The sequence below is a fragment of the Puma concolor genome, chromosome F2 (assembly GCF_028749965.1).
Source record: "Puma concolor isolate L17-30 chromosome F2, mPumCon1.1.hap2, whole genome shotgun sequence".
NCBI lineage: Eukaryota > Metazoa > Chordata > Mammalia > Carnivora > Felidae > Puma > Puma concolor.
In genome coordinates, this window is record NC_141684.1 from 42,121,499 (window position 1) to 42,137,721 (window position 16,223).

At 40.6% G+C, this 16,223-nt stretch overlaps 1 protein-coding gene and 2 long non-coding RNA genes across 11 annotated transcripts in view; 1 reads left to right on the forward strand and 2 right to left on the reverse strand.

The window, feature by feature from the left end:
• Window positions 1-11,257, reverse strand: part of NDUFAF6 (NADH:ubiquinone oxidoreductase complex assembly factor 6) — a 32,613-nt gene extending 21,356 nt beyond the window's left edge. For 2 of the 6 annotated variants that reach the window (XM_086695171.1, XM_086695170.1), the window contains exons 1-2: window positions 11,032-11,257; window positions 2,808-2,907 (exon numbers count right to left, since the gene is read on the reverse strand). In XM_086695171.1, the coding sequence (XP_086551297.1) occupies window positions 2,808-2,907; window positions 11,032-11,228 (297 nt within the window). In that variant the 5' untranslated portion in view covers window positions 11,229-11,257. Of the gene's footprint in view, window positions 1-2,803; window positions 2,908-11,004 lie in introns of all 6 variants that reach the window. The other 4 variants (XM_086695175.1, XM_086695172.1, XM_086695173.1 and 1 more) reach the window with 3 other exon arrangements.
• Window positions 2,918-8,098, reverse strand: LOC147571983 (uncharacterized). Its single transcript, XR_015246616.1, has 3 exons — window positions 7,436-8,098; window positions 4,276-7,200; window positions 2,918-4,031 (listed from the first exon to the last, which is right to left on the reverse strand). It is a non-coding gene; the product is annotated as an uncharacterized LOC147571983 (long non-coding RNA).
• Window positions 11,258-11,276: 19 nt separating the features above from the next.
• Window positions 11,277-16,223, forward strand: part of LOC147571984 (uncharacterized) — a 76,387-nt gene continuing 71,440 nt past the window's right edge. For all 4 annotated transcript variants that reach the window (XR_015246610.1, XR_015246611.1, XR_015246612.1 and 1 more), the window contains exon 1: window positions 11,277-11,480. This is a non-coding gene — a long non-coding RNA (uncharacterized LOC147571984). The remainder of the gene's footprint in view (window positions 11,481-16,223) is intronic.

A 16,223-nucleotide genomic window follows, 5' to 3' on the forward strand; every position in this document is an offset into this window, starting at 1 on the left:
CCTTCTTTTTTATGGCTGAAAAATGTTCTATTGTATATTTACACATTTTCTTTATCCATTCACCTATCAACGGATACTTAGGTTGCTTCTGTATCTTGGCTACTGTAAATAATGCTGCAGCGAACAAGGGGGTGCAGATATCTTTTCAAGTCAGTGTTTTCATTTTCTTCAGATAAATATCCAGAAGTGGAATTGCTGGGTCATAGGGTAGTTCTATTTTTAATTTTTTGAAGAATCTCCTTACTATTTTCCATGGTGACTGCACCAGCTCACATTCTTACCAACAGTGTACAAGGGTCCCCTTTTCTCCACATCCTTGCCAACGCTTGTTATCTCTTGTGTTTTTGATTCCAGTCATTCTAACATGTGTGAGGTGATATCTTGCTGTGGTTTTGATTTACATTTCCCTGATGTTAGTTGTACTGAGCAACTTTTCATGTACCTGTTGACTATCTAGGAGGTAAATTCTGATGAGGACCATGGTCTTAAAATGTCTACTCACATTTAACAAGGAAAAAATATTAATATTTTGACTGTGACCAAAATTAGTATCACCAATAAGAGACAGATGGACATTTCATACCTCCTTATGATTTGCTGAAAAGGACATACATCACTTAGTAGTATTAGACTAGGAATGCATAATACGACAAAAAAAACAAAACAACTCCAAATGAGAAACATTCTAATTTTTAATAGTATTTTAAGAATAAAAAAATAAAAGGAAAAGTATTATTTTAAAAATGTCAATGTCATAAAAGACAAAGGCTGTGAAAATGTTCCAAATTAAAGGAGGTTAGAGATATGAAAATTAATGCAATACATGATCCTAGATTGGCTCCTGTACAGAAGGGGAAAAAATGCCATAAAGGACATTATTGGATCATTTGACAAAATTGGAAACCAGACAGATTAAACATTGTATCAACACCAAATTTACTCAAATTGATTACTATGGTTACATAAGAGAATATTCTCACTTGTGAAATACATGCTCAAGATTAAAGGGATAAGGGCCATGGGTAGTGAAGATACTCTAAAATGATTCATAGAATGAAATATATAGACAAAACGACAAAGCATGTGTGGCAGAATACTAACGAAAGGGTCTATGGGTATTTTTTGTACTATTCTTACCTTTGTGTGTGTGCAATTATTTCCACATGAAAAGTTATTTTTGTTAATGGTCTTGGTGGTGGGTGGGTTTCAGTAATGTTTAGTATTCAGATCCTGGTGGTATATGGTCTATTCTCAATAAATATCAAGAGTAATCTTTTAAAAATGTGACCAAGCTTTGATGTCCTTTTCTGCTCAGAACCTTCCAATGGTTTCCCATCTCCGAGTAAAAGCCAAAGTGACTGCACTGGTCTCCAAGACCTTGCCTTTCGGGCCCAGATACCTCTAACCTAACCTCCCATGCCCTTCCTCCCTCATCTGCTATATGACACTGGCCTTTTATCAGGTACATTTGCACCTCAGAGCCTTTGTACTTCCTGTTCCTTCTGTGTAGAATAGTCTTTGCTCACATACCTTACTCCCTTGCCTCCTTCAAATTTTTGCTCGAATGCTACCTTCTCAGGTTTTTCCTGACCACTGTAAAATCAGAGCCCCTGCAACACCAAGCCTTCCCCATCCCCCTTAATTTTTTTTTCCATAGTACTTGCTTCTATCTGATACATTACACAGTACTTGTTTTGTTCCTTGAGTACATGGGCTTTATATGTTTTATTCAGTGTTATACTCCAGGATCTAAAACAGTACCTAGCATATCTGAGATAATCAAATACTTATTGAATGAATGAATGAACGAACGGACGAACAAGACTGTGTGTAAAGCAGCAGCGAAACACTCCTACAAGGTGACAGACAATTCAGGGAGAACCCTAATGGTTTGTTCATTAAAAATGGAATTTTAATCACTGTAAAGCAATAATGGAAGATCACAATGGGGACTCTTTACTGCTACACTGTGCTGAAGATGCAGATGTTCAGTTTATGCCTGAAAAAGGATGAGGTAAAAAAAAAATGGACTCATGACATCTAGAAGACACCAACAAAAATACAGCCAGAATCTATCAGACTGTCTGCAGATTCAGTGTCTCACCTCAGTTGTGCCTCAGTGCTCTACTCACATCCTTTCATTCCTTCCTAGCTCACTTCCTATCCTATCCACTGGAGAAGCCCTGCCAAAATTTGCACTTTCTTTGAGATTTCAAACCCTCCCCTGCTCCCTCACTCTTAATGTCTGAGCCCTCCATCTAATTTACTGAGAAGACCAAAGCCATACCACTTCAACTCCCACATTTCCATCCTCCAATTCATGTTACGTCAGCCCATGATCTTTCATTCTAAGAAAAAGAAGGCTCTTTCCTTCCTTTGTAATTTTTTAGACAAAAGCGAGTTAGTATGATCTAAGACCTGGGTTTGCTATAATTACTTCTATTGCCTACTTCACGTTAAAGCTAAAACGTCATTTAAAAAGTGCTTTGAAAACTGCTATAAACAGTGAGACTGTGATTAACCTACTCAACTAACAGACAAACATAAATGTTAATTGCATAGTTTTATAATAACCTTAGATAAAAGAAATTAAAATTCCAGAATGGTAGTTCCAGAATCGTTAAGTTTGTTAGCTAGTTTATTTTTGGAATTTAATTGATAAGCCTAACTAGAAGAAGGACAAAGAAATCACCAGCGGAGAACTAAAACACATCCAGCATATAAATTATAACTATATTTCTTTATTGTTCAGCATTAAATATTTTCACCATTTTTGCAAATAATTTTTGAAGGTATTTAATACCAGCCTGAGCCAGTTCCACATTGAAGGCCCTCAGTGCAAAGGCAGAGCTTCTGGAGTCTGCAGGGAGCAGCAGGGAGCACAAATAGCCTTCGTAGTCTCGTTTCCTATAACAAATAGGCAAAAAAAAAAGACCCTTACTTTTAACGTTCTAAACTGTACACACAAAAAAAAACGCTGACCAGAATTAGTCCGGCTTCGGCTCAGGTCACGATCTCACAGTTTGTGAGTTCGAGCCCCACGTCGGGCTCTATGCTGACCGCTCCGACCCTGGAGCCTGTTTCAGATTCTGTGTCTCCCTCTCTCTCTGACCCTCACCCGTTCATGCTCTGTCTCTCTCTGTCTCAAAAAAAAATAAAAACGTTAAAAAAATTAAAAAAAAAATAGGCCTGAAATTTCTTACTTATTTCTTTATAATTACAAAAATGTATCTGCCCCCAATCCCAGACCAGTTAAAAAGAAATAATCTCTATTATTTTTACTTATGTAGTACTTATAATTTTTTTTAAATTTTAATGTGTTATTTATTTTTGAAAGAGAGTGAGAGAGACAGAGCACGAGTGGGAGAGGAGCAGAGAGAGGAGGAGACACATAATCTGAAACAGGCTCCAGGCTCTGAGCTGTCAGCACAGAGACTGACACGGGGCTCAAACTCACAAACTGGGAGATCATGACCTGAGCTGAAGCCAGATGCCCAACCAACTGAGCTACCCAGGTGCCCCTATAGTACTTATAATTTTAATTGTCTCCAAGTCACTTTGGTTTTGGTAAGAATTCAAATGAGCTACTGAGGTGGACTACTCAAGAAAGTAATCCCAGCAAGTAATGGTATGAACTCACAGTTTGTTTGTTTGTTTTAAGTTTATTTATTTATTTTGAGAGAAAGAGTGCACACATGCAGGGGAGGGGCAGAGAGAGAGGAAGAGAGAGAGAGAGAATACCATGCAGGCTCCACATGGGCAGGACAGAGCCCAAAAAGGGGCTCAGTTTCACAAACCATGAGATCATTACCTGAGCCAAAATCAAGAGTCAGACACTTAACCAACTGAACGACCCAGGCACCTCTTTAATACACAGATAAAGACACAGATAAGACACAAAAACAGAAAATAATATAGGAGTGTGGGTGTGTGTGTATATTTATGTTTCCTAGCAGCATCTGCTGAGAGAACGTGGAAGCAATGATATCTCCTAAGCCCCCAGTATCAGTGAACACACCTAACACCTAGACCTTTGGTTGTTTTTTTTTTTTTAAATTTTTTTTTTTCAACGTTTATTTATTTTTGGGACAGAGAGAGACAGAGCATGAACGGGGGAGGGGCAGAGAGAGAGGGAGACACAGAATCGGAAACAGGCTCCAGGCTCTGAGCCATCAGCCCAGAGCCCGACGCGGGGCTCGAACTCACGGACCGCGAGATCGTGACCTGGCTGAAGTCGGACGCTTAACCGACTGCGCCACCCAGGCGCCCCCAGACCTTTGGTTTCTAAATACCATTCTCTACTGAAAGAAACGAGGGCTCATTGGAGGAATGACTAAGTCCAGGGCTGGGGCAGGAAAAATACCAGATAGGCTAGAGACATCTTGAGCAGAAAGTAATGAAACGTTCAGAGTAGAGGGACTTGTCAAAACAACAAAGAAACTGGCCTGACAGGGGTACCTGTGTGGCTCAGTCGGTTGAGCGTCCAAATCTTGATTTTGGCTCATGTTATAATCCCAGGATCACAGGATCAAGCCCTGCGTCCATCCGGCTCTGCAGTAAACATGGGGCCTGCTTGAGATTCTCTGTCTCCCTCTGCCCCTCTCCCCCACCCCGCTCATGGTCTCTCTCTCTCTCTCTCAAAAATAAAAAAATTAAAAAAAATTTAATTAATTGATTTTAAAAATAATTAGAAAGAAAAAGAAACTGGCCTGACAAAGTTCCCATTTGCCAAGTCTGAGTCAATCTGAGCATCAAAAAAATAATGATAGTAACATTGTAATAGAACACCATAAGCCCATACCAATATAAATAAATGTATGAATGAATAGGAAGGGAAGGGAAAAACCTGACAACCATACAATGCCAACTGATAAGTCTAGAAGACATGATGAAATATTTTTTAAGTCATCATTTGACAACAAAGTAATTGAGTCAGACAAAAATCATCAATAAAGGTCTTAAAATGTTAAATGGGTAAAAGTTTGATAGAATATTTACATATGCTGTGAAGTATCTCCTCACAAAACACGTATTACCAATTAACATTCTTTCTTTTCCTTTGTGTACACATTTAGTTGTATTGTAACAAAGCAACTTGTACACTTTTACCTTTTAAAACTGAGCATCATCATTCCTTTCCAGTGAAACAAAAAGAAATTTAAAAATAAACAGGAACAAAATGACAATAGAGAATGTCAATTCCAAATACGATCCTCCAGGTTCTGCTGATTCCCATCGAGTGGCAGGGCTCAAGACATCATTAGGAGAGAATTTTATTTTAAAAGTGTCTTCAGGGGCGCCTGGGTGGCTCAGTCGTTTAAGCATCCGACTTTGGCTCAGGTCATGATCTCACAGTCTATGAGTTTGAGCCCCGCGTCAGCTCTGTGCTTACAGCTCAGAGCCTGGAGCCTGCTCTGACTTCTGTGTCTCCCTCTCTCTCTGCCCCTCTCCCATTTGTGCTCTGTCTCTCTCTGTCTCTCAAAAAGAAATAAATCTTAAAAAGAAAATAAAAAATAAAAATAAAAGTGTCTTCAACTGCAAGGATGTCTGTTAAACATCATAGTTAAACATGCCAAAGGAGAAGCCATGTTGCCAAAATGCCCACTTAAACCCACCCAAAATCTCAAACCCACCCTTTGCTGACCTTCTATAACCCCATTTTTAAAGTTTTTTTTCTTTCTTTATTTTTTTTTAATGTTTATTGATTTTTTGAGAGACAGAGTACGAGTGGGGGAGGAGCAGACAGAGAGGGAGACACAGGATCCGAAGCAGGCTCCAGGCTCTGAGCTGTCAGCACAGAGCCCAATGCGGGGTTCCAACCCATGAACCACAAGATCATGACCTGAGCTGAAGTCCAACGCTTCACCGACTAAGCCACCCAGTTGCCCCTTTTTTTTCCTTGTTTTTAAACAAGAGAAAGTAGACAGATACATGTAGGTAAATGCTAACTATCCATATTCACATAGAGACACAGTGTAATCTCCGAGCCCAATATACACTAATATTCTCATTAACTAAATTTACATGGGAGAAACCCAGAAGATACCCTCTCAACCAAGTAATAAAAGGTTCACACCACAGAAATAAGGTAATCAACATCATGTGCTTCCTGAAATGATAGTGAGAAAAGCACAGCATATTCCTGTAATATTCCTGCCAAAAAGGTATAAATCATAAGGAAACATTAAATAAACCCAAACTGAGAGAGATTCTACACAGTAACTGGCCTGCTCTCTTCAAAAAAATGTCACACTCATGAAAAATAAGGAAAGACTGGGAAATTGTTTCAGCCTAGAAAAGAGTAAAGAGATTTGACAACTAAATGTAGCATATGATCCTAGATACATGAAAGACATAATTGAATAATCAGCAAAATTTGAATGGAGTCTGTGGATTTGACAGTAAATTGGATCAATTTTAATATCCTGATTTTGTTGATTGTACTATAATTATATGGGAGAGGAACCCTGGGTTAAGAAATACACACTAGGGGCACCTGTGTGGCTCAGTCGGTTAAGCATCTGGTTAAGCATTTTATGGGCTCAGGTCATGATCCCACAGTTCGTCAGTTTGAGCCCCACGTCAAGCTCTGTGCTAACAGAGCAGAACCAGCTTGGGATTCTCTCCCTCTCTCTCTCTGCCCCTCCCCCATTCATGCTCTGGCTCTCTCTCTCTCTCAAAATAAATAAACTTAAGAAAGAAAGAAAAAGAAAGGAAGGGAGGGAGGAAAGAAGGAAGGAGGGAAGGAAGGAGGGAGGGAGGGAAGGAAGGAAGGAAGGAAGGAAGGAAGGAAGGAAGGAAGGAAGGCAGGCAGGCAGGCAGGCAGGCACACCAAAATATTAAGGGGAGGTAATGGGACATCATGTCCACACCTTATTCTGAAATGTTCAGAATGTTAACAATGAGGTAATCTGGATGAACAGTATACTGGATCTCTGTGTACTATTTCTGTAATTTCTATGTCAATTTGAAATTACTTCAGGGGCGCCTGGGTGGCTCCCATCAGTTGAGTGTCTGACTCTTTTGATTTCAGCTCAGGTTACGCTCTCGCCTTCATGGGATCAAGCTCAGAGAGGGATGGTGCTCTGCCCTGACAGCACAGGACTTGCTTGGGATTCTCTCTCTTCCTCTCTCTGCCCCTCCCCCACTCTCTCTCCCTCTTTCTCAAAATAAATAAATTTTTTAAAAAAGTTGGGGCGCCTGGGTGGCGCAGTCGGTTAAGCATCCGACTTCAGCCAGGTCACGATCTCGCGGTCCGTGAGTTCGAGCCCCGCGTCGGGCTCTGGGCTGATGGCTCAGAGCCTGGAGCCTGTTTCCAATTCTGTGTCTCCCTCTCTCTCTGCCCCTCGCCCGTTCATGCTCTCTCTCTGTCCCAAAAATAAATAAACGTCGAAAAAAAAAAATTAAAAAAAAATAAATAAAAAAGTAATGAAACTACTTCAAAATAAAAAGTTTAAAACAGCATAGTCCTTATTATATATACATCATAGGATGACTGCCTATTGACAAGGCTACTTTCACTAGAATACATTGGAACTTTATTATAACATTATTTCCTATAAAACAGTAAACTAAATAAAGTTAGGTCCAACTTGATTCCATGGAGTTTAGGTGCTGAAATTTAGACTACTCCCAGATTTCAACTGGTTCACTTTTTGTTATCTTCCTAACAGAATTTAAACCTCTTCTAGCCACACCCTTCACAATTTCCTCCAACTTCCACGTAAACAAAAGGAAGGGATCACAACAAGTGACCCTGCTATCACAAAACAGCTCTACTAAAAAATCTCACCATGAGTGGTTTCAGCTACAAAATGGACAGTGTGGGCAAAACAGCTCTCTAATTTATACTTTAATTTTTTTTTTAATGTTTTATTTATTTTTGAAAGAGAGGGCACAAGTGGGGTAGGGACAGAGAGAGGTGGGGACAGAAGATCCAAAGCAGGCTAAGCACTGAAAGTAGCAAGCCTGATGCGGAGCTTGAACTCACACACTGCAAGATCATGACCTGAGCTGAAGGCGGACACTCGACTGACTGAGCCACCCAGGTGCCCCTAATTTATACTTTTAAATACATATAGATATGTTTTAAAATTAAATTTTATTTATTTATTTATTTAAAAAAATTTTTTTTAATGTTTATTTATTTTTGAGACAGAGAGAGACAGAGCATGACAGGGGAGGGTCAGAGAGAGGGAGACACAGAATCAGAAACAGGCTCCAGGCTCTGAGCTGTCAGCACAGAGCCCGACGCAGGGTTCGAACCCACGGACCGTGAGATCATGACCTGAGCCGAAGTCGGACGCTTAACCGACCAAGCCACCCAGGCACCCCTAAAATTAAATTTTAATATTAAAAGTCTCTGAACGTCAAAAGTGTTTAAAACACTCGGCAATTAATATGAAACAGAGAAAACACTGAATAGCAATCAAGATTACAATCTTAATTTCTATCCAATTAGCTGACAAAAGTGATATCTGCCACATCTATTTCCTAATTTCCAAAATGAGGCTTGATAACCTACCTGTTTCATATCTCCTAAAAAATAACCAATATGTGAAGTACATCAGGTTTCTTACAGGGAAATGAAAAATGAAGATATACTAGTATGGTAACAACCTTTGGGAAATAAGATACTCTACACAAATAAGGGTTTCTCTGTAAAGTTGTTGTGTTCTGTGTTGTGTGTGTGTGTGTGTGTTTAATTTTGGTTGGAAATTTTTCTAACAATATTACCAACTTCTTTATATTGAGCAAGATATACTGATTACTTAACCATTTTTTCATCACTCAGGATCAGTGTTATAAATACTGACTACTGGTATACAAGGATATCTTAAGTAGCCAACCAAGGTCTAATTATTGAACTCTTTCAGATAGAAATGCCACACTATGACAGTTTTATACAGCAATAGGGCGTTTCATTCATTCACTAATTGCAACATTTATTCAGGGCCCGCTATGCGCCAGCACTGTCTAGACACTGAAGATAGGTATAGACCTCAGTCTGGTAGGGAGAGACAGACATATGATAAATAAGCATATCTGCTGTCAGGACTGCTGTGCTATTTCCATGGACCTGTGCCACTGAAGCACAAAAAAGTGGTTCTCCAATGAGGTGGAGGGAGGATGGAAAACAGGTGCACTGTCAGACATCTTCACTAACATCTCCTTACCCCTTTATAGCACTAATTCCAAAGTCTGAGGCAGCCTTGGGGTTCCTCAGAAACAAGCCCCAAGATGCCTATGTAAATTAGGTTTGAGATATTCCCAGGAACCTAGATTCCTAGCAGAGCTCTGGATGGCTAACCCGAATTTCTGGCCTGGTATCTTTTCCAATATTTGGAAGCCTTGCATAAGATACATGTCCAAAACAACCTCGCATGAATAATTTCAGAGGCCAAATTTTTCAAAGATTAATGGACAATCTGAAGCCAGAAAGTGCAGTCTTCCTTTCAAGTTTCATTTTGTTTTTGAATGAAACTACTATTGTGCGTTTGTTATGTGCAGCATTTTTACATACGTCATCGCATTTAACCCTCATAACCAGGCTATAACGTAGGAGTAGAAATTTACAAAAGAGCAAATAGCTGAATTTTAATGCAACTTTCCCAAATGCTGAACCTAGGATTAATAAATGCAGATGAAGTATGCCTGTGAAATCCAGGCTTTTTAATAAATCACCAGTCAGAAGGCTCCATTCCACCCAAATATCTACATAGACAAAGTATCTGCCCATTTGTGAATACATATTTGAGAAAACTGTCATGTGATACCCATAAAACTATTACTAAAAGAATAGTATAATAACTATGTATACATATACTATAACATAGTGATGATACTATTACTTCTATATAGTAATACATAAGAAATTAGGAAGAGTGATTATTCACCTCTGGATAGAGAAGTTAGGACGCTCCTGGTGTCAAAAATTACCCTGAACAAGTAAGTGGATATGGGCGGTATACATTTTGATAACTTGTGTTTCTTATCAAAAAATTATACTTTAAAATATATAAAAATGTGTGTAACTTTTTAGGAATTTTGGCTTATTGCTCTGATTTCCACTATTGTTATCTTGTTTCCCCTGTAAGTAATCCACAAATAGGGCAGAAACATTATTTTAAAAAGTGATTAAAAACAAAACAAAATGCTGAAATGCATGAGAATTCTGTTGTTATGCTACATTTTGCTAAAATTGAATATAAAAAATTTGGATTTACTAGTCCAGTCAAATCCAAGGTAGCTTAATTATTCTAGCATTTCCCAGAAGTTCTTCAGACCAGGTACTTTTTTGAGCTTTTCACCAAGGTTATAAGTCAAAGGCAGCAGAAGGGCACCAGAGGCTAAGCCATTGATCTTTGCAGTCAGGCATAATTCCAAAACTGGCCCCTGCCCAGACTCACTAGGTCACCTGGTGACCTGATTCTTCTAATGATTCCGCGCATGATTAACAGCAACTGCCATGCGCCAAGTCCTTCCGGTGTTATCAAGGCTGAACAAAATTGTCATTAGGCCCTAACTTTATGAGACTATTCTACTCAACCTCTGGTAAATTCCCTTATCTCTCTAAACCTTCGTATCTTCATCCATTAAATAAGATAATAATGGCTTATACTGTACTAACTGTGCCCTTGCTTTGTGCCAGGCACTGTTCTAAATGCGTTAATCCTCATAACCCTAAACGGTAGGTCTACATTTGTGCATCACAATCTGTAAAGAAGATTAAGTAAACTACTTGTACTTTGCATAGTGCCTGACACAGAAGAACTCACTTAGGTAAAAATTACTAGTCGTCCGTCAAACTTTTACAAAGCTGTGCATGCAGTAGGTTTAGGTAAAAATTAAGGTTCAGTCAAGGTGACAGACGAGAAGTTTTGCCACGATTTCGTGGCCTGCGCGAAATTTCCGGTGGCCTCAGTCCCCGCCAACCGGCTCGCCCCGGCCAGCACCGAGTCCCGCCGCGCCCACCCGGGTCCCTCCGGGCCACTCCCGGACCACCTGCCAGCGCAGGCCGGGCTCGCTCACCGCAGCAGCTCCATGCAATAGCGGTCGGTGCCCGAAGCGCCCGATCCGCTGGCCGCGGCCACGCTCCGCCCGGACCCCGCGAGCCCCGGGAGCCGCCGCGCACGAGCCCACAGGCCCCGGGGCGGCCGGCGGCGGCACAGGCCGGTAACGCCGAGCCGCAGCGGGCCGCAGGTGGAACCCAGCACGGAGGCCGCCATGACACCGACGCCGCGTGCCCTCCGACCCCGCCACGCCTCCTCAGGTCCACCCGCCCACTTCTCAACGGCGGGCTGACGGCCTGGGGACGCCGCTCGGAAGGGAGCCAGGTGTCGCTGTGCTCCTCTGCATCTGGGTCGTCGCCGCCGCGCTCTTCTGCTTTGTGGGTTCCAGAAAAGCCCCGCCGAAATCGGCGGACCCCACGCTGTCTCTCCTCCTTCCTTCCGGGTCCTTCTGAAGATGTATTTATCAAGGTAGGAGGATAGAGAATATTTTATTTGACAGTTTACTAGCTTAATTTATAACTTTTCAGTATTCACATAGTATGTGAGCCTCCTTTGGTACTCTTACCCGCAGTCTCTCAAATATTAAAGCTGGGTCTAGTTACCATGACCTGACCTGGTCCAAGCCATCCATCTCCGCCTACATCTGGATCCCAGTGATACCTCCCGCCTGCCAGATTTGCCCGGTCTATTCATGCAGTAGCCAGGCTGGTTCTTTCTAAAGTGTACATCCGGGGGTGCCTGGGTGACTCAGTCGGTTGAGCGTCCGACTTCGGCTCAGATCATGATCTCACCGTCCTGAGTTCGAGCCCCAACGTTGGGCTCTGTGCTGACAGCTAAGAGTCTGGAGCCTGCTTCGGATTTTTGTCTCCCTCTCTCTGCCCCTCCCCTGCTCTCACTCTATCTCGCTCTCTCAAAAATAAATAAACATAACATAAAAAAAAAAAGTGTACATCCGATCATGATCCTTGCTTGCTTGACAGCCTTTACTACTCATTGGATAAAGCCCTTCCGTGATATACGCCCTCTATTTACTTTTCAGCCTCAACCCTGACTATTTGCATTTGTGACTCCAGTTTAATGTTTCTCCTTAAAACCAAAGGAGTGTACCCTGTTGCATGTTCCTACCAACTCTCTCCAATTAACCCTGCTTTGGTTTTACTTCCAAGACTGCCTCTGCAGCCTATGCAGGACCTCAGTCCCTCCTTCATAATGTTCTCTTCTCTCTCTTTAGCTCTGACAGACACACACTATTAGTGTTTTTGATACCGCAATTTAAGCCTGATATGTAAAAGAAAAAAAAAAAAATCATGCATCTACATTTCTAGTTCTGATCTCCTGCCCAGCTGGAATTTTCCATCTGGACATCTTGCCATGACTTCAAAGTCCACTAACTCCCCTTTTTAGTCTCTTTATTTAACTGGACAGTAATTCCCTTCTCACAACCAGGGAAAGTACTGTGGAGTCATCCTTCTGTCTTCCCTCTTCTATATCTAATGTAATGTGACTGATCAGGTCCATCAATTTCTTTTCCTTTACTTACTCACATACTTGGTTTTGTAGCTGATACAAAACCTGGATTCAGATCCTGGTCCCACTTCCTACTATCTCTGTGACCTTTGGTGACAGATTTACCTTTTCTTGTGCCTCAGATACTTGCCCTAGGAAATGGAAATAATAATAAAACCTACTTCATAAGGTTCTTGTACAAATTAAATGAGCTGATGTATTTAAGGCACCTAGGCAGTGTCTCGCCCGTAAACAGCACTCAACACAAGTCAGCTATGTACGGAAAACATTAAGAAAGACTTTTTAGGGGCACCTGGGTGACTCAGCTGGTTGAGTGGCCAATTCTTGATTTCAGCTCAGGTCATGATCCCAGGGTCGTGATATCGAACCCTGCATCAGACTCCATGCTGAGCTTGGAGCCTGCTTGGGATTCTCTCTCCCTCTGCCCCTTTCCCCAGCTCCCACACTCTCTCTTTCTCTAAAATATAATTTAAAAATTAAAAAACAAAAGAGTTTAAAAGGAGCAAAACGATTGTGTCTCAGTGGTAAGCTAGACATTGTTCAGGTTATTTGAGTCTAAGAGTTCTTGGTGCCTTTCATCATCTTTGAGCTATTTTACATTTCTCTAAGTTACAGAATATTGACAACAGTGCACATTATTCTTGTCCATAAACATACAAATTATGTTCGTAGGAGTTTCAGTTGATTATTATTCTATGGATATTGACCAGTTTCGTATGTGTTAAGCAGATTTACTTAAGCATTCCTGACTGCCCATATAGTCTGGTACTTTGATTATTTCTTTGAATTGATTGCAATGTCTTACTGGTTCCCACACTAACTAATGAGTTAAATGAAATTTTTTTTTAATATTTTATTTGTTAAGTAATCTCTACACCCAACATAGGGCTCAAACTTACAACCCCAAGATCAAGAGTCACATGCTCTACTGACTGAGCCAGCCAGGCACTCTTTAAATGAAATTTTTGACATGTCTTCATTTTATAGCTATATGAGAGTCATGTTTCTACAGTTTTGTTAAAAACTATTCTTTAACAGCTACCATTAGCTATTATTAACTTATCTTCTATTTTATTTCCATTACCCAGTTTCATATCTGTCTGATGGACATATTTAGTTTTCTCACCTCCAGGCCAATCAATCTGTATTGAAAAATACCATTTCTAGTAATCACAAATTAATGCAAATCAAAGTCATGCATACTAAAAGTGTTATGAGCCTATAGATACATAAACTTTTAAGGCAGAATTCCAATTAATGGAAGTAGAGGAAAAATTAAGGACTTTTAAAATTATGCTGTGGATAACACACTGTCACCAACTAACATTTATAAGAACATCTATTACTTGCTAATCTTGAAATTAATGTTTTTTTTAAGTTTATTTCTTTTGAGAGAGAGAGAGAGAGAGAGCAAGCAGGGGAGGGGCAGAGAGAGAGGGAGACAGAAAATCTCAAGCAGGCTCTGCACTGTCAGAGCAGAGCCCAACGGAGGGTTCAAACCCACAAACCCATGAGATCATGACCTAAGCCAAAACCAAGAGTCAGACGCTCAACCAACTGAGCCACCCAGGTGCCCATTGAAATTAATTTTTTAGAGTTATGAGCACATAAAATATTTCCTTAGTCTAATTACTTGATATCAAAACGAATATATTTGAAATAGGCATACACTTTCATTCAGTCAAGGTTGCAATCAAGGCAAAAGCTCAGTGCTTAACTCCAAAATTGACTTTTATAAGTAAATAACCACAGAGGCACAATTTGTTAACTTGGCCTTTAGCTGTGACAGTTGCTCACTATATCCTTTCTGAATATATGACTCTCCATGGTGAGATGTTCCATCTGTGTAATTATGGATGAAATATAATAACATTTCTTTCCAAGCTTTAGCTCAATAAAGATTGTCCTGTGGTTGATTGCTATATTTTTAAAGAGCTATGCCTTATTGTCCCATAATATTTCTCCCCCTCTCATTTTTTTCATGGCCTCTGCCAAGAAGTGAGTTTCATTCCTTCTGTTAAAAGTCAGTCTGGTATTTTGGCTTTTACATGACACCTTGAGCATCTAAATGGTCTGGGAAGGTCTACACCAGACCACAGCTGGTTAAATCTCCCAGGATAAAAATACTCCACACACTTTCTCCTCCTTCTCCAAGGCCCTCAGGGATCAACTGACTTCTTGGTCCATTTTGTTTTGTTACATGTTTTTCATTATATATATATATATATATATATATATATATATATACACACACACATTTGCCTATATGTTTTAGACTTCTTTTAATTATATATATGTATATACTTTATATTCTTTAATTATACATACACACATATTCTTTAATGCTATACATATATATATGATTAAAGGAAATATGGAAAATATAGGCAAATGTAGGGGGAAAAATCATGCTAAAACCAATAATTCAAACAGTTACTGTTTACATTTTGGTATTAGATCTAACCTTTTCTCTGTTAATAGGCTTTTTGCTTGTTTTTATATATTGTCTCTATAATATTATTTGAATAGCCAAACATGGTCATAAACATTTATTATGCTATTATTTCATTCATTCTAAAGCATTTATTGAAAGTCTATTACATTCCTACACTGTACCAGGAACCAGGATTCTAGGGTAAGCAAATAGACATGTTCCATGTCCTCAAAGAGCTTTATTCTTTTTTTTTTTAATTTTTTTTAACGTTTATTTATTTTTGAGACAGAGAGAGACAGAGCATGAATGGGGGAGGGTCAGAGAGAGAGGGAAACACAGAATCTGAAACAGGCTCCAGGCTCTGAGCAGTCAGCACAGAGTCCGACGCGGGGCTCGAACTCACGGACCGCGAGATCATGACCTGAGCTGAAGCCAGACGCCCAACCGACTGAGCCACCCAGGCGCCCTGAGCTTTATTCTTTAGTAGTAAAGACAGTTACACAAAAAGTCATCACAAATAAATATATAATTACAAAATGTGATAACTGCTATTGTGTTAATGAGGTTATGAGTTCAGCTGCTCAAATTAAGACACAAAATAATAGTGCTGCAGACAAAGTAGACATTGAGTCCTCTGGCAGTTTGGGTGCAAGCAGTCTCAGGTTGCCTGGAGATTCCAAGATCGCTGAGCCCCAGGCTCTTGCAGTCTGCTCATTCTACCATCTGAGGAGTGGAGCCTTCACCTGTACGTCCAGGATGGCCCACTGCTAGTTCCACATGGCAGCCAGCAGCAAGAGTGAAAGCAGAAGGGGCAAGATGCCCTTCTCTTTAAGAGAGTAGTCATTTGGTTTGGCGGAGGGGGGGGGGTGGCTCAGTTGGTTGAGCATCTGACTCTTGATTTCAGCTCAGGTTGTGGGGTCGAACCCCATGTCAGGCCCCGTGCTGAGTGTGGAAACTGCCTAAGATTCTCTCTCTCTCTTTCCCTCTCCCTCTGAGAGGGAGTGTTCGCTGTCTCTCTCTCTCAAATTAAATAAATTAAATAAATAAGAAGTCATTTCTGGGGCGCCCGGGTGGCTCAGTTGGTTAGGTGACTGACTTTGGCTCAGGCCACGATCTCACAGATCGTGAGTTCAAGCCCTGCGTCGGGCTCTGTGCTGACAGCTCAGAGCCTGGAGCCTACTTTAGATTCTGTGTCTCCCCGCTGTCTCTACCCCTTCCCTGCTCACTCTCTCTGTCTCTCAATAATAAAT